The 19546-nt window shown below is 40.7% G+C and overlaps 1 protein-coding gene across 2 annotated transcripts in view; it reads left to right on the top strand.

Moving 5' to 3' along the window:
- The window catches only part of LOC130086932 (ribonuclease-like 3), a 153881-nt gene extending 149495 nt beyond the window's left edge, over window positions 1–4386 (top strand). The window contains exons 1-2 of one of the 2 annotated variants that reach the window (XM_056253175.1): window positions 2802–2861; window positions 3886–4386. In XM_056253175.1, coding sequence (XP_056109150.1) covers window positions 3892–4326 — 435 coding nt within the window. In that variant the 5' untranslated portion in view covers window positions 2802–2861; window positions 3886–3891 and the 3' untranslated portion in view covers window positions 4327–4386. Of the gene's footprint in view, window positions 1–2801; window positions 2862–3885 lie in introns of those variants that run through there. The other variant, XM_056253174.1, reaches the window with a different exon arrangement.
- Window positions 4387–19546: the final 15160 nt, after the last annotated feature.

Genomic DNA, 19546 nt, shown 5'->3' with positions numbered 1-19546 from the left:
TAGTCCAACATAAAATCTTCAACTATTACATTTATTTTTCGTTGATGAACTTTGTGCTCGTAAAAATAGGGCTATTTTAATCTAAAGTGCTAAAAGAATGTTAATTTGGATAAATAATTTAGCTCAGTAGGCTCTAAGTGGAGAGGAGCACACTGGTCACCAGAGGGCGCACTTGCTATGAAAAACCCTCTCGTTCGGCTGGATCAGTGAGGCTGTCATAAAGCATAATTTTTCCTCCCATCTCATATTTTTTTCCATCAACATCCGTATACCATAAAAGAAAAATACAGGAACAAAATATCTTCTAAGTTTGTATAGGTTTCCACTGGGTGAATGACTTTCTACAGGTCAGATGTGGCCAAAACCTTTAAAATGTGCATGAGTATGTCTGATATGCAGATATATTTCACATTATTGTGGGAAAATCAAACCATAAATATTAAATAAAAACATGAAATTGTGTTATTTGAGTCGTAATCACGCAGTACACAGAATACTAGAATGACAGAATTACAAATATTGCACACTTCTGATTTCATAAAATTTAAATATAATTTTTCATCTGTGAAAGGAGCCTTCAAAACAAATTATAAAAACACTTATTTTATTCTTATTAACTGTAAACTGTAAGCGTTTCGCCCCCGCCACTGAGAGGAAAGAGGAAGGACTGAATCTCATCTTGTGCTTCATTCAGTTTGTCTCAGAGGATTCTAAATAATGTGTGCACTGTGTCACCAGACCAAAATCATAATTCATAATTGCTTTTAAGCAGCCGATCAAAGCAAGCGAGAGGTCACATTTTAACTGAGCGTCTGAATGCCTTAAGTTGTGAAATGGAAAAAAAAAAACAGGCCTTGCTTGATCGTGCAGATTGAAGATACAGTACTGGGAGAAATATTATATTATTGTAATTAATCATCTCTGACTTCTCTGATCTCTCCATCTTCACGTGAGAGGGAGAAATGTGTTCCTTTTCCCAAGATAACTCCATTGAGCAGAGCTCCTATCAAACTTTTCAATCTGTAAATATAATACATTTAGTGGGACATCTCATTTACCTTCATTTCTGTCCCTGAAACTTCTCCAGTAACTAAAACTTCCGATGAAAAGCTTAAGTGTGTGATTTAAGGAGGTGATCTCTATGATTCACCCCAACATGAGTGAATCTGGACTGGTACACACATGACATCACATTAACAGATCCAATTTCCTTGGTTGACATTCCTTGGTGGGAATCACGTGAGTCAGATATTGAAACAGGGTATATTTTTCTCTCTTTTCATCCCTGCTTTGGACATTTGAAATCTATAAGTAAGCTGTCATACAAAGGTAGGTTACTGTAGTTTGTCATTACTGTATAATGTATGAGGTTTGACATGTTTCTTTCTTACGCATATAACACATGCAACTACTATTTCTGCATGCCAAGCTTAGATTATTTCCATTAAAGTAGGATCAGAATGAATGTGCACATTCCCTGTCTCTGCGTGTTTAACAGATAAGGTAAACTAATACCAACAACAAACAAGCAACTCACTGCTCAGACTAAACTGTTTCTCAAATATTCCCTTTGGCTCCATTCCACTGCAGTCTGACGCAAAGATAAAGTGAACAGAGGTAAGCAGGACATTCACACTGAACATTGCCTTCTGTAGGTTTCAGTTTCCACATACTGAGATGAATAAATCATTGATAAACCAACATTCATGAACAGAAATGTTTTAAGACTGAGTCACATTTCTGTGTATTTAGAGCGTATGGTTCTCAAAAGGTGGTAAATCACACCACTGTGGAAAAAATATTTGAAATGTGCTTTTTATTTGGCTATATTCTACTGTACATCTCATTTGTGATCTGCAATTTTATTATAGCTATGTGTGTCTAATCATTAGATGCCGAAGGCATTGCCCACGCTCTTACATCACTGTGAACGGCAAGAATAGATGATTCACATGTTTGTGACACTTCAATTTGATCACAAGTTTTACTTCATCTGACCATCAATTTAGAGTAAAACATTAAAATCAATAGTGTGAATCACAACAGGATATTTTAGATATTTAATTTAGCTCTGGTTTGTTAGAAACTGGAGTTTGAAACACCATTAATGTTTACCCTTGAATATTTGCAATTAACAAATAAGGTTGATGGAATTGTCATGTGGTTGAAGAAACGAACCCAAACGATATGCAGACTAACAGGGATTTATTGAGGCACAAAACAGAAAACAAAAACCCACGAGGGGGCAAAACAGGACAGATGGGGCAGTACAACTAGACTAAGACAGGAAATAAACTAGGACTAGATACTGACTGATAAAGACAAGATGAAGAAAACAAACAGCTACATAAACTCACAATTCTTAATACAATATTCAGACAAAGTACTCACAGGACTCTCACAAAGAGTAACACGCACAGGTTGACAATGTACCGACACAGGACAGCAAACACAAGGGGATTAAATAGGGAGACACTAATGACAAAGACAGGTGAAGCTGACTAGACAAGAACAGGTGAAACTGACTAGACAATAATGACGAGACGAGGATAACAAGGGGGCGGGGTAACGTAACGAGACAACACAAGCACACAAGCACACAACACATGGCTCAAAACACAAGACCATGTGCTTGCACACAAAACATGATTCTGTCATGATCCTGCCTCAAGACTAGAGAAAATCAAGGACACGAGGGCAGAATCATGACAGGAATTCCCATCAACTGAATAAATTGGCAAGGTCATGTTTGCACTGTCTAAAGGTCACGTTAGGTTTGCAATAAAAACTCCAGTGATACTGACAGACAACAGTGCAGTCTAGACTGGTGTTTGGAGCAAGTTTCATCAGTATTTTCTAAGGTTTTTTTCATTACCTTACGTGCTGTTGATTTCCATACAGCCTTCAGGCAAAAGAAGAAGACACAATATTAATTTACCCACTTCAACAAGGTAAGTGCTTGATATATAATAGGCCTATAGACAAACAAAGGGACTGCATGAAACTGTGTATGTACGAAAAAATGCACAGCTAGGTTAAAGTAACTGAGGGTGTATTCACACCTGCCTTGTTTGGTTCAATTGAATCGAACTCTAGTTTGTTTCCCCCCTTGGTGCGGACCTTTTGGGCAGGTGTGAATACAGCAATCCAACTCGGGTGCGGACCAAACAACCGAACCGAGACCCAGCTGAAGAGGTGGTCTCGGTACAGTTCCAAATGAACTCTGGTACGGTTCGTTTACGGTGTGAACATGAACCGACCCAATTGCAAGAAAGCACTGCGACTTTGAGTTAACAGGCTTCCATAGTCGGAGTTGCGTTATGGGAAAGTGATCTGTTGTAGCCTACTACATTACATCTGTTGCGCGTCTTTCTGCGCGTCATGTGCATCATTGGAATGGAATGAATGAATGAGTGTGTGCATCAGGACATTCACATACAGAGCGTTCTCTTTAGTCTAATCGCACATAGATGCAAAAAAAAAAAAGCATTTGCAGTTCATATAATGTAACGATAGTTACAATACAAGGATGATGCTGCGTTAATTTACATTAAGCCTTTTTTGCACTTCCTGATTTCCCTACTTGAGAATCCTTGTCCAATGAATGGACGACCTTAGCACACGTGTGGTTTTGTTTACAAATTTTGGTTCACTTGCAAAAAGAGCAGTGTGAAAGCGAACCGTACCAAAAAAAAAAAAAAAAAAAAAAAAGTATTTGGTCCGGACCAAAGCAAGTGAACTATCGGACTTTCCTGGTGTGAATACACCCTTAGATATGTGCAAGTAAAAACAAAGCAAGGGTCTCAACAGTATTTTCTTAATCACAACTAAACTGCTTTATAAGTCAAATGTCAGTAAAGGTGTTCTGATGTGTGTGTTGTTCAGCAGGTCATGGAGATTCATCAGTCTGCTGTGATTCTGCTGCTGGTCGTGTGTGTGTCGTTCTCCACTCATGCTCAACCAGACGGTTATGAGAAGTTCCTCAAGCAACATGTGTTTGGTGCCATGACTGTACAGAAATGTGACAGTGAGATCCGCATAAGAGGAATCGTACGCCCCCAAACCACCAACGGCTGCAAAGAAACCAACACCTTCATACTAGCAAATAAAAAATATGTTAGAGCAGTTTGTGGTAAAGCAGGAACTGCACTGGGCGATGACAAGTTTATGAGTAACAATCCTTTCCCTGTGGTCATTTGTAAAAAAAACAGTGGGGATACACACCCACACTGTAAATATAGAGGGGTCAGGTCCACTCGTAAAATTGTGGTGAGTTGTGAAGACGGCTGGCCTACACATTATGCCGAAGACGTAATTAATGTGTAGATGACAGACTGAAAAGAGCTTTACAATATTGTGCTAATCGTTTGTTCACTTCTCCTTTTCTGTCTCCCTTTGTTTTTCAATAAAAAAAAATAAAAAAAAGACATCAACAATCAGAATCAACAAAGCCAAAAATAAAACCGAAAAATAAATACTTGACCTCAGTTAACGTGTCATAGTTCAATGAACTCATTGAAGCACAGCTGTACATGTAGCCTACGTAATTATATTTTAGCAAATTGGAAAAAAAAAATCATGTCCTTTTGAAAAACAGCACACAAGTTCAGCTTAAGGTAAACGAAAATGTGCCTCTCTTTCTTTATGAGACTGATATGAACAAGAATATCTCATCACTTACCTTAAATGAGCATAATGTTAAAATAACTTTTTGATGTTATATTCTGCACTTCTTCATGCATGTCTCTGTGTGTAGTTGTGCTTTTCATGTGCAGATTCAGCGAGTCTACTGAATTTAAGCACTCTGTTAACACTTTTTGAGCATTACAAAACTTTTTAATCCTCAATAAAACTTCTCTAACGTTAAACTCGTCTGCTGGATTGTCTTGCATCTCAACAACAGTAACTGAAGGAAAAATATCCAATTACTTAATTTATTTGTCTTTGCTTTTTTTTTTTTTTTTTAAGTATAAATGACAAGTTATCAATCAACCACTTTATATTTTGTTTCTTTTTTATATCCAAAAATCAGTTAATTAAAATGAATCATTACCACATTTTTAGTATTTGGAGCCAGTGGTTCTTGAGGAAAAGTCTCCCCAAATGTAAAAATGGCCAAATTGTTGAGATAGTTAATAGTTAAGAGTAAAGCCTAATTTTTCCTCCCATCTCATATTTTTTTCCATCAACATCCGTATACCATAAAAGAAAAATACAGGAACAAAATATCTTCTAAGTTTGTATAGGTTTCCACTGGGTGAATGACTTTCTACAGATGTCAGATGTGCATTATTGCAGACTGCACACAGCATCCCGGGAAGGCGGCGCTTCATTTGGAAAAATGCTGCGCGTCAAAAAGCTGGCCGATGCCCAGCTTTATGCAAATGAATTCCGTTGAACGCCTCCCCACATTTGTACTTTGATGGGCGTTCCTCAAGTTTACCGCTATGGGTGTGGTTTTGAGCCAGCGGGCCAGTCTAGAACAGAGGACCTGCGAGAGACTTCCCCCCGTCTCCATATGCTCTGCTTCTATTGGATAGTCGCGTCGCGTTCAACGGAATTCATTTGCATAAAGATGGGCATCGGCCAGCTTTTTGACGCGCAGCATTTTTCCAAATGAAGCGCCGCCTTCCCGGGATGCTTTGCGGGCGCGTTAAAGTCGCGTGACGTCACCCATAGGAATAAAGTGGAGCGCAGCGCAACAGAAGTGTCGCACGGACAAGTGGATCTGCACCGTTACGGTACTGATCCACTTGTCCGTGCGGCACTTCAGTCGCGTCGCACTCCACTTTATTCCTATGGGTGACGTCACGCGACTTTAACGCGCCCGCAAAGCATCCCGGGAAGGCGGCGCTTCATTTGGAAAAATGCTGCGAGTCAAAAAGCTGGCCGATGCCCAGCTTTATGCAAATGAATCCGCCAAACGCGACGCGTCTATCCAATAGAAGTAGTCTCTCGAGGGGCCTTTGTTCTAGACTGGCCGCTGGGTCAAAACCACGCCCATAGCGGTAAACTTGAGGAACGCCCATCAACTTACAAATGTGGAGAGGCGTGCGACACCACGCTTCAGTCGTGTCGCAAAAGTGGATCAGTACCGTTATACGATGGTGACCCGCGCCGCGCTAAACGCCTCCGACACACAGCTCTACTGCCCATTCTCGCAAGTGTTGATAGGCTATTACTCGTGAGGAGTAACCAATCAGATAGCGCCGTGGGCGGGACATTGCGCAAGTCTGCAGAGAGGTGATTACAGAGAGGCTGCGGCCGCTATACCAGAGCCATGCCGAAGGAGCGCATTTTTAAAATAAAATTGACTTTAATCAAACCACGGACCCGTGATAAGTTTTGTGATCCGTCTCGCCACTATTGTAGTAGCACTGATCACTTTGAGGGGGGTATAAATTTATCCCCACCGGGGATAAAAATAATTAAGCAGAGGCAGGGATACTTTGACCAGAAAGGGGGAAATCCCACGCATCCCCCCCGGCAAATCGCACCCTGATTAAAAGTATATTAATTTAGCTAAAGTATTTGTATCAATACTATATGTCTTTTGTGCTGGTTTTACCCCGTGTGTAGGCTATACCCCCTTGCCACCTCATACATTAATACGATTTTTAAACTAACAAACCACCTTTATGATTTATTTTCACACAAAATCTGTTGCTCCATCAATTTTCAAACATATATTTTTCTGCAATCATATGTGAAAAGCAAATGTTAGGGTGTGCCTTTAGCCCCATTGTAACCTAGCTAATATGGTACTATTCATTTAGATCAGTGTTAATTTTGACAGCAAATTTTGATTTAGTCTTAGTCTTTTGACTAAAATGCCATTTATAGTTTTAGTCATATTTTAGTCATCTGAATTGTTTTAGTTTTAATCGACGAAATACAATAAGGTTTTAGTCGACTAAATCTACAGTAGATTTAGTCGACTAAAATTTAATGGGTTTATTGTTAAATTGTAATGCATTAATTTAGAATTTCTCTAAAATGTCCAAACCCATTATATATTCCTGTAGAAAACATCTATTAACCTGATAATATTAATAATTTTTAAAGTTTGAACATGCAATACAGACACATATTTAGCACTGTGACATAAAATAATATCTTAAAATTAAAGTCTTACATACATCATTCTTTATTCTTTCAAGCAGACATATTTATTTGTATGAATTAAATATAATTAATCCTTATTAAAGCTATTAAAGAGCAGTGAATGCTTTTCTCTTTTTATTTTGTTGTTTGATTAATATTAAAGGTGCAATGTGTAACATTTTTGAGTATCTATTAACAGAAATGCAATATGACATCCATAACTATGTGTTCAGTGGTGTATAAAGAACTTACTTAATAAACCGTAATGTTTTTATTACCTTAGAATGAGGCATTTATATCTACATCCCCTTCTATGAAGGTCGCCATATTGTGACGTCATGTTTCTACCCTAGCCGACAGTGAACAAACAGCGATACAGAGCGCGTTTCGTCACTTGAAAAAGAAGCCGCAGGAAGCTAGAAGAAGCTAGTCATAAACACCGTGAGTAGTGACTTTTCCCTTGTCAGTGGTGTAAATATGCAGTTGGATTTGTAAGACTGGAAAACTGGAAACTGGGTGAAAAGATAGACCACTGGTCTATGAGACAAAGGACCTTGGCAAATTAACATTTGAACTCACACACACACACACACACACACACACACACACACACACACACACACACACACACACACACACACACACACACACACACACACACTTCTTCCCCGCATCCCCCACTCTCGCAGTGACACATAAAAACTCACATAAGAATATCTATGGGTTGATGTGAATGATTATCATTGAGTATTATGTTTGGTATCATTTGAAATGTCTCAGGAATGAGTGGTACAAATGTCTCATCCCCAAAGTATAAAACAAAAGGTAATAAGGTTTTTTAAGAGTTTAGGGATATCTGGCACACAAATGAATGTGGTCTCCTACTCCCAAGGTGTGAACTCAATGCTAATTTCCACTGTTAGCAAATGGTACCATGTAAATTTACTTCTGCCCCCAGTAAGTCTGGGGGGATGAACACAGTACATTTCCACTGTGAATCCAGGTTTACATATGAAATGAGGTCTGGCTATTTAATGGAAGGCAGCAAGGGATCGTGGCTTTTTTCTGTATTTCAGATAGCCCGTGAGGTTTAGCTCATGTAGTTCATGTTGGGTTTGCATCTATTTCTCTAATCCTAAAACATTTGATGATTTGCATTGATTATCTTTCAATTGATTATGGAATTGTTAAAATACATTTACCTGACATAATAAATTGTTATATTTGATTATTCTAACAGACTTTGACTTTATTTTCATTGGAGTTAAAAGGAATAGTCAAACATTAACGTATATTTAATGATGCACAGATTAAAACACTTTCATTCTATGGAGTCAGATGAAACGAGTTAATACATAAGACCAAATATATTATATTTAATTAAAAAATCCTTTTGCCATTGGAAGAGACGGTACGCGCGTTGAGACCTTCACCGCTAATTTGAATGCCGCCCTTGGATCGAATTAGACAGGCTTACAAATTGGCGACCCCCGAGACGTGATCGCAACAGATGAATTCGCGAGCAACGTCTTTTCCAGCAAAGTATGGGGATTTTAAAATCAGCATGTGGTTTGAACATCTTCACTTTCTTCTGCCGCTGTGGTAAGTCATTTTTTTCTTCCCTCTTGAGAAGTGTTGAGAACATGTTGTTTGCATTGTTATGGGTAGCTATAGGAAAGCCCTTTGTTTAGTCCAGAACTGAAATACGTGAGGACGTGATAGCGACAGCGCAGATGAAGAATGAAAACCCTTGTTAATAGATTAAAGATATCCTTGTTTGCCTAAGCAACAAAAAACGAAACCTAAAATCGGAATAACATCTTCCAAATGTTTTTCGTGTAACGTTACTTGATGAGGAGCTGTAAAACAGCCTAAAAGTCTTCAAATCAGCCGCATGTTTGTCGCCATTGTGGTATTGGCTTTGTTGAAACGAACTAGCAACACATGAAGAGAATCGGCAAACAACAGAAAGGAAAATCTAAGTTTGTAAACGGAGAAATCGGAGAACACGTGATTTTACAAATACAAAGGCAGATCGATGCATTGTTTATAAAAAGCTAAATTTGGGAAAACAGGATGATATGATTTACAGGCTAAAAGCGGATCTCATGGCTAAGCTAAATGCTATTTTCCATGCTGCCTCCAAAAGGAGACTAAGCTAAATGCTAGTACGGTATTGCCCATGCTACTTAAACAAAGCTAATGCTAAATGCTAAATGCCATGCTGCATTCAGAAATGCTTAACCCTTTGCGAGACCGGCCCACCGGTGGGCACAAAAGCCACATTGAATAATACTCTAAACTAATCTTGACAAACTCTATATTGCATTTGAAAGCTTCCACTTTAACACAGATGGGATTAAAAAGCAATAATGCAATAATTTGTATTTTCAAATTTGGAGTTGTGCTTTAAACATTGTAATGCACTCATGGAACACACTTTATAGTTGTTTGTGCAATATGTGCACATAGTCTAATTGTGTAAGTTTATTCTTTAAACACAGGATTGCTTTACTGTTTGTGTATTTGGAACACTTAGGTAAAGGCTGTTGATGTTGTATTCTAGGCTATGTATCCTGTGTGAACTGAATTAAACGCGTGTGTCTCTATGCTGAATGTGGTTATAATGTGATTCACAATGAATTTGAAAGTCAGAAACCACGAACGCGCATCTCATTAATCCTGAAACAAAAAAAACTTTTCATATTCAAAGCTTTAGAGAACGTAGACTTTACATCTCCACTCTATGGGAGCTGTTTCGCATACCAAATTTGTAAATGGTTACGTTTGAATTAATTCTGAATGACTCTGAAAGACTGTTTTTTCCATAGATTATTGGATTCGTATATTTCCACATCTTTCGCGTCAGATTAGCGACGGCTAATATCCGATACCATTTTAAGTGTACTTGAATGAGGAGACGGGTAGTTTCCGTCTAGAATCAGCTAATGCTGCAACCTAGATTTGGGTACGTCTAAATACCTCTGTCCTAATTTAATGTTACTTTAGATAAGTGCTAAAGTAAATTATTGAATTAAGTTCCTGAGGTGGCATTCAAGGGGGCTATGTATATGTCTTCGATTTTGCACGTGTGAATTACGGCAGATCCCAGATATTTAGCCAAATTACCTCTGAATTGGTTATTGGAACTGACGGGAGTGTGCCGTGCGGCCTTGGGAGAAGGAACGCTGAGCGATTTAGATTCCCTGATCTAAACAGATAAAACTAAAATTAAGAGTTCAAAAGAATAATCAAACGTTAAAATGGCCATTTAAAAAGACTAAATGAGAAGAAAAGGTATTTGAAACCTAGCAAATAGAAAAGATAAACAGCGAATGTACACCTTATCAGCCCTGAGCCAGAAAGCCTTTTCATATTCAAAGCTTCAGGGAACGAAATTTCCCCAAATATAAATTGGAACATGTATAATGATCCTGCCCTGTTTACATTGTGGGCCGAAAAGGTCGAGCCCACACTGTACAAACTCAGTAAAAAGGGTCTTAACGTGGACGCTGTCATGAGGATGGAGGAACGAACCCATGCGCAGACAGCAAACAACTCAAAAGGGGTTTAATGATGACAAAACAGAAAACAAAACCCACGATGGGGCAAAACAGGACTGGAGGTAGACTAAGACACGATGACAAACGAAGACTCTGACTTGACAGGAAACAAACTCACAATTCTCAATAAACAGGTTTCAGACAAAATACTCAGAGAATAACTCACAATGTTTGACAATGTACCGACACAGGACAGCAAACACAAGGGGATTAAATAGGGAGACACTAATGACAAAGACAGGTGAAGCTGACTAGACAAGGACAGGTGAAACTGACTAGACAATAATGACGAGACAAGGATAACAAGGGGGCGGGGTAACGTAACGAGACAACACAAGCACATGGCTCGAAACACAAGACCATGTGCTTGCACACAAAACATGATTCTGTCATGATCCTGCCTCAAGACTAGAGAAAATCAAGGACACGAGGGCAGAATCATGACAGAACCCCCACCTTAATGAGCGGCTACCAGACGCTCCTCAAGGGGACATCAAACACGGGACAAGACAGACTGAGACATCGACACAAACCTACAAAACATGACAAATAACAGTAGTGGCAAACACGAAAACACAACAGCAGGGTTCGGATGAAACAATAAAAATAACAAACAAGGAAGAGGTGGCGGAGGAAACAAAGAGTTCATGGGGGGTGGTCCAGGGTGGATGGGTGTGCTGGGGGTCTTAGGTCCACGGGATGAGGGCTTGGGACGAGGATTTCGGGCAGGTTTGGATCGGGACACATGAGTCTTGGAGGAAACAGTCCGGGGTTGATTAGGGACAGGAGGAACAGTGGACGACGGAGAGGGAATCACGACAGGGGAAGCTGAGGGTGGCGAGACAAGACTTCTGACTGGGGAAACAGCGGGAAAAGGAACAGGACACAGAACAGGGGACGTAGCAGACGGCTGTGGAGCGGGAACTGAACTCACTGAATCAGACTCGGTACACATGAACACAGACTCGGATGAAGCGCTCAAATCTGACTCGGAAGAAGCGCTGTCTGCAGCGGGCTCTGTGACTGCAGCGGGCTCTGTGTCTGCAGCGGGCTCTGTGTCTGCAGCGGGCTCTGTGTCTGCAGCGGGCTCTGTGTCTGCAGCGGGCTCTGTGTCTGCAGCGGGCTCTGTGTCTGCAGCGGGCTCTGTGTCTGCAGCGGGCTCTGTGTCTGCAGCGGGCTCTGTGTCTGCAGCGGGCTCTGTGTCTGCAGCGGGCTCTGTGTCTGCAGCGGGCTCTGTGTCTGCAGCGGGCTCTGTGTCTGCAGCGGGCTCTGTGTCTGCAGCGGGCTCTGTGACTGCAGCGGGCTCTGTGACTGCAGCGGGCGAAGAACGGGAGGCTCCCCTCTTCCTCTTTCTCCTGGGACGGGAAGCAGAGACCACGAGTGGATCAGTGCTCGGTTGGGGCACCATTGTCGGGTCCGAGACAGGCGGCAGAGGAACGGTCCTCTCAGGCTGGGTTGATTCCGTAGAGGACGTCTCTGACGGGGATTCCTATGAGATCCGCCTCCCTCGTTTTCCACGGTGATCAAAAGGGGTGGACGGAGCTCTAGGAGTCATGGAAGAGTCAACCGGGCTTCCAAACATCGCGACCCCTATCCGGAGACCCTCAGGGATAACCGGCAGTCGAGCAGAAGGTGAAGACGATGACTCCTCACGACCACCGCCTCTACTGCGGCCTCCACGGGTCCCACGAAATCTGACCAGACGGGTTCCCTCAAACGAACGTCCTGACATTCTCTTGGCCCGTTCTTCTGTTATCTAGTTATGGTCGGTACATTCTGTCATGAGGATGGAGGAACGAACCCATGCGCAGACAGCAAATAACTCAAAAGGGGTTTAATGATGACAAAACAGAAAACAAAACCCACGATGGGGCAAAACAGGACTGGAGGTAGACTAAGACACGATGACAAACGAAGACTCTGACTTGACAGGAAACAAACTCACAATTCTCAATAAACAAGTTTTTTAGACAAAATACTCACAGAGAATAACTCACAATGTTTGACAATGTACCGACACAGGACAGCAAACACAAGGGGATTAAATAGGGAGACACTAATGACAAAGACAGGTGAAGCTGACTAGACAAGGACAGGTGAAACTGACTAGACAATAATGACTAGACAAGGATAACAAGGGGGCGGGGTAACGTAACGAGACAACACAAGCACATGGCTCAAGTGAATTAGATAAGTTGTGAATTCCGGCTCGCGTACCCCGAAGTGATAAAATAAAACAAATTCTGTATCAAAATTTATAGGCAAGAAAAGTAGTTTGTTTAGGCTGGGTTGTATGAATTACAAACCTGCGCACATATTTTAAAAAGCACATAACTATAGAATTCTGAATGAGCATGTGAACGCCGTCTGCGTTAATCACAGGTTCGCGTTTAAAGTCTGATCATTTCGACGGAGGTGAATCAATCAAAGTTAACTTTAGCTGGAAGTAACATTATTCAAGAACGCTATAACGCCAAAACAATCTGTTACCTTAAATTATATGTTTATCTCTGTAAAGCTGCTTTGAAACAATTCATTGTTAAAAGCGCTATATAAATGAAGATGACTTGACTTGACTTGACTTGACTCAAAACACAAGACCATGTGCTTGCACACAAAACATGATTCTGTCATGATCCTGCCTCAAGACTAGAGAAAATCAAGGACACGAGGGCAGAATCATGACAGGACGCTATTGACAATGAAATTGTCACTTGGTGGAAAACCGTGGGTAGTAAACAGAAGAAATCAAACATGGTGAAATAATTGAGGCTTTAAACTTCATAAGTTATAAACGGCTAGATAAGTCAACAACATTTCTATCTTCGCTTATGGATGTTAAATGTGAAGAAGTGCATTCTAAAAATGCAGAGGCAAAAATGTCTGAGGCAAAGATTCAAGATCTTCAAACACAGCTAGATAAATTACTAGCTGAGCAGTTAGCCCTGACTGAAAAGTGTAAAAATCACAAATACACCATCGCAGATGTTAAGGCTCAACTAAATGCTAAAAAGTCCATGTCTCCCAAAAAGCTCAACAGCGATGGGACTAAAAATGTGCACTTCTTAAATGAGCCCGCCTGCCCTAACAATCCTGTATCTTTTCAGACAGGTGAAGCATGTGATAGAGTTTTGAACAGAGTGCCTGTTTCAGCCTTTAAGGTGATACGGCACCCAAATGGCACAGAGTCAACCATTCGGCGTCCTCTAACGGTAACTGAATGTAGCTTGTTTAAAGCAGAGATCGGACCATTGCCCTTGAAAGAGCCATTCGAACCATGGTGGAGACGCATTGTTAGTCTAAAACATGCATTTCAGCTTGAACCAAAAGATATTTGGCAAATTGTTATCAGCTCAATTCCAGAGGTTCTGAACTATAAGATACCACAGGCGTTGATGACAGGCAACATTGTGCAGTCAGTGTATCAAGATGAGCCTGAGGGTGAAATCTTTAATAGACTAAAACGATGTCTTCGCGATCTGCGCGGTTGTAGTCCTGTTGGATGGGAATTGATTTTCAATCGGAAACAGAATACTGAAGAATCGTTCGAGACATATGCAGAAAAAATGTTTGAACTGTTTGAGGAGTATTCTGGAATTGAAGGTGTTAACCACAACAATGTAACTCTCCTTGACTTACTACTTACAAATGCAGGACCGCGTGTACAACAATCGCTCATGTATGGTGCTTCTCCAGCAAAAAATACATTCGAAGGTATTGTTAGCTGGGCAACAAGAATTGAGTCACGAAAACAGATGCATGGTGAGGTAGCTGTGTTAGAATGTCATGAAAATCCTCCATTTGCAGGATAATTCAGAAAGCCACACGGTGAAAAACTGAGCAGACTCTGTAATTCCTGTCACAAAACAGGCCATACAGAGGAGAAGTGCTGGTCATTGGGCAGAGGCAGACCTCCACCCTATTTCAAAAAACGTAGACAGCCACACTCTGATGACACAAACCAGCGCTCTGCAAGTGACCAAAGCTCAAATGCATCTAAAACCCTCACTGAGCTATCAACTTTGGTCACTCAAGGCCTTCAGCTATTAGCGTCATTTGCTAGTCGGGTAACAGCCCAATAGCAAATGGCTGAATAGTTTTACATCTAAATTCATTGAATCTGTCACATTTTTCCCTCAAAGGTACTGACACGAGAACGAGCAGAGACTCGTCAGAGACCAGAAACAATATAATTTCATTTATATTCTTAAATTCTGATATACATTATATTGTAATCGCCAAGCAGGCATTAATTTGAGAAGTATGACATTGTCATTAATCCTTACAGTTCGATTTCGTTGACCTGCTACCCAGTGCCAAAAGGGCGGAGGTGTGTTTTATTAATTTTTGCCTTTAAAAAACACTCCCAGAAGTGTGGCACAGGTAATAGCCAACTGATCAAGGAAGCAAATTTAGAAGGAGGGTGTGAACTAAACATCAGACAGACCACAGCCTTTTGCAGGTAACTAGAGATCTGCACTAACCAAATGTGTGAACGACACCATGAAATAATTCATGCCCACAGATCTGGCTGTAATGAAAGCAACTTGACGTAAAACCCGAAAACTGGGATCTCTAATGCTGTGACACAGCAGACTGTGAAGGCTCGACTACAAGAGCAGCTTTAAGGTGTCACACACTGCACTGAAACAACAGCAATAATTCAGACCTGGTCAATGAAACTCGGTTTCATGTGACAGCTGGAATTAAAATTGCAATGGACATGATAATGGAGCAAGCAAAAGAATCCCACGTCTGAATTTGAAACTGTTGAAAACATCAGAATTAACTGTGGTTCTCTCTGCATTTGTTTCTGTCAGGTTTACTTCTGCAATTCCTCAGGGGACGGATGCCAGGACGGGCCGGACCTCACGATTGTTAGAACATAATCTGAGATTCGGGAGATGGGTGAAAAGACACTTCAAGAGGCCATTTACATCTTACAATAGCACATCACTACATTAGCATGGCCTCCCAGTTTAGAACTGGAACTAAAATTTGCAACACAATTGTTATCCAGTAGATTCCACCCATCTCCTAGACATGAACATTGAACACACTCCTCCATCACTACACCCTCACAGCATCATCACCTGGAATAGATCAAGTCTATTCAGACTGAACACTACACATCATGAGAAGATAAAGATGACATAGAGTCCAAAAGTGTCACTTCACTAAAGATCTATTGTGCATCTTCACACTAACAGATCCAGATAGCTTCACACACATAGGATGGTAAAGCTGATCCCATGATGACCGAGGCACACATAGCATACGCTATTCACAACACTCTGCCAACTCATGGGAAAACACTAATATACATATGAATGGCTACAGTCACAAACCAATGATGCAAAAACAAAATTAAAGCAGAGGCAGACCTGCTATTAAATTTAAGAATGTTTAAACTTTCTGATTGTTATTAGGGTGGTTGGAAGGTCAGAGGGCCCCTGATTTCTCAACAACCACTAATAACAGAAACATCATAACAAATAGATCTGAAGTGTGAGCGCTTCAAACAATTACAGAATTTACAATTCAACCCTGTCATTGACTGTGACTTAGCCAACAACAACACACACACACACACACTCTCTCTCTCTCTCCCTCTCTTTCTCTCACACAAACTCTCACACTCACACACAGACGCACACACACACACACACACACACACACACACACACACACACACACACACACACACACACACACCTCACACAAACACACAATCTCACACCTGTTACAAGGAATGAACAATCTCCATTCATGTTCCAAGTCACTTCTTAGATTGCATAAGTGGCTTACATTGGAAGATTCCTGAACAAACAGTGATTCTTCATATTTTTTTTATTTTTGAATATTATTATTGTTATTACAAGACGTATTGATGCATACCATTTATTTGATTGCTGTGATTACACTGACCTCTTGCTGCATTTCCTTTGTATAATTCAGACCAAAAAATATATATATATTTAAGAATTGGATATTTAATATGAGACAAACTTACCATTCGGGGACCATGAGAAACATATGAGACAGATGTACCATTCACACCAGCTGACAAGAACATGGTATTTTACATTGAACATGACATGATTTTGTTTTGTTGTATTATGCGTTTCTATGGATTTCTTCGCGAGTTCAAGTTCATATTTGTTCAATCGTGAAGCGGACATATAAGATGCTTTTCAGGTGTCTCACACAAGGCAGTGTGAAGCCAAGGAGAACACCTTCACCCACTGAGGTCTGTCCAGACAACCGCACCGCTGGAGGTGACAGGATTGGTCAAGAAGGGACAGATTATCGTTATGGGGAAGGTGCCAGGGAAGCGGAAGTTTCTCCATGAAGGAATGACACATCAACTGAACAAGTCAAAAGGTCCAGATTGACTATATGAACTTAGCTCACATCACAGGATCACCGGAAGAAAGCCTGAACGCCTCATCCACCTGCTGGACTCATGCTACATACACCTGGTGAGAACAGGTGTTCTGCAGGGGAACACAGCCCTCTGAGCTTCTACAGATGCTGACATTGCAAAGACAATTGTTGAGTTACATCTCAATCACGACAAACGTCTTACTATGACCCCTTAAGTTTCTGAATGTGACCCACGGGGTCAAGGAGGGACTGTAAGACTGGAAAACTGGAAACTGGGTGAAAAGATAGACCACTGGTCTATGAGACAAAGGACCTTGGCAAATTAACATTTGAACTCACACACACACACACACACACACACACACTTCTTCCCCGCATCCCCCACTCTCGCAGTGACACATAAAAACTCACATAAGAATATCTATGGGTTGATATGAATGATTATCATTGAGTATTATGTTTGGTATCATTTGAAATGTCTCAGGAATGAGTGGTACAAATGTCTCATTCCCAAAGTATAAAACAAAAGGTAATAAGGTTTTTTAAGAGTTTAGGGATATCTGGCACACAAATGAATGTGGTCTCCTACTCCCAAGGTGTGAACTCAATGCTAATTTCCACTGTTAGCAAATGGTACCATGTAAATTTACTTCTGCCCCCAGTAAGTCTGGGGGGATGAACACAGTACATTTCCACTGTGAATCCAGGTTTACATATGAAATGAGGTCTGGCTATTTAATGGAAGGCAGCAAGGGATCGTGGCTTTTTTCTGTATTTCAGATAGCCCGTGAGGTTTAGCTCATGTAGTTCATGTTGGGTTTGCATCTATTTCTCTAATCCTAAAACATTTGATGATTTGCATTGATTATCTTTCAATTGATTATGGAATTGTTAAAATACATTTACCTGACATAATAAATTGTTATATTTGATTATTCTAACAGACTTTGACTTTATTTTCATTGGAGTTAAAAGGAATAGTCAAACATTAACGTATATTTAATGATGCACAGATATCATTAAAACACTTTCATTCTATGGAGTCAGATGAAACGAGTTAATACATAAGACAAAATATATTATATTTAATTAAAAAATCCTTTTGCCATTGGAAGAGACGGAACGCGCGTTGAGACCTTCACCGCTAATTTGAATGCCGCCCTTGGATCGAATTAGACAGGCTTACAGATTGTTTCATGTAACTTAAATTCTTCTCCCTCGCTGTGTTATGGCTTTGCTATGTGGGGATATATGTGCTGGTTAAGTTCGTGAGACAGCTGATTAGTAGGCTACTCTTGTCATTGACCGTAAAACAGTTACAGGAATCACCAACCCGTCGATCTTGGAAGCATTTTAAGTCGACAGAGTTTCCAAAATCAGAGAAAAAAGCCTTTGTGTGTAGTAAGTGGTGTCTAGGGGATGCGGAGGCGCGCGCGCTGTCACAATCACGTCATTTTTGCCGCACGCACCTTTGGGCTCATGCGGACGCGTCGAGTTTAAACAAGGCTCAGCCACAGTAACAGCTCATATTAGCCAGCTAAACTTTTACTACCCTGTTAGAAAAAATATATTGTTGCATAGTTTCATGTGGTTCTTCTCCCTCGCTGTATTATGGGTTTGCTGTGTGGGGAGAATGTGCTGGTTATGTTCGTGAGACAATCAGCTGATTACTATTATTATATTATGTAAGGTGCATTGTGTAATATTTCTGAGGATCTATTGACAGAAATGCAATATAAAATCCATAACTATGTTTTCAGTGGTGTATAAAGACCTTACTTAATGAACCGTTATGTTTTTATTACCTTAGAATGAGACATTTATATCTACATAGACGCGGGAATCCCCCTCTATGAAGGTCTGAAGGTATGTTTTCTACCGTAGCCGAAAGCGAACAAACAGCGCTAAAGAAACCTCATTGGTTGACTTACTACTCTCTGCTGCTGACTCAGACTCAGACGACGACATATTTTGTCTTACGTCGGCCACCGTAGCTTCTCATTCGAGTTTGAAAACCGAGGGATAGGCCGCGAGTGACTTGCTGTTTGCATTTTGCAATTCTCACCACTAGATGCCGCTAAAAATCCCACACTGCACCTTTAAGTGCACAGACGGCATTAGCTTTATTACGCACTGTCACTTTAAGACCGAGTGTGCAGATCCAAATACACTGATGCACATTCGATATTCTCACAACTGTACGTTCTGTAAAGACATAACTGACAGTGTTTAAGTGAATACTCTCCAAAACGGACATTTAGACATAATGTTATTTGTCCATTCAGACGCGAAAGAGAGCTCAGTTCAGTCCTTGCGCGCTGCTCTGTCTATGTGCAGGGCTGCACGCGTCGGGTTGTGTGTGTTTGTGTGTGTGTGTGCACGCACAGAAAAAAATACAGAATAAAGGCCATTGCACACTGCGTTTTTTCGTATTCGTGATTCGTTGGCTCTGAATTGTCAAACCACCATTCAAATTCCATTCAAACTGCTGG

This window comes from Rhinichthys klamathensis, unplaced genomic scaffold, assembly GCF_029890125.1.
Source record: "Rhinichthys klamathensis goyatoka isolate OS25496 unplaced genomic scaffold, OSU_Roscu_1.1 h1tg000103l_1, whole genome shotgun sequence".
In the NCBI taxonomy this organism is placed as follows: domain Eukaryota; kingdom Metazoa; phylum Chordata; class Actinopteri; order Cypriniformes; family Leuciscidae; genus Rhinichthys; species Rhinichthys klamathensis.
This window is presented reverse-complemented; position numbering and strand designations above follow the sequence as displayed.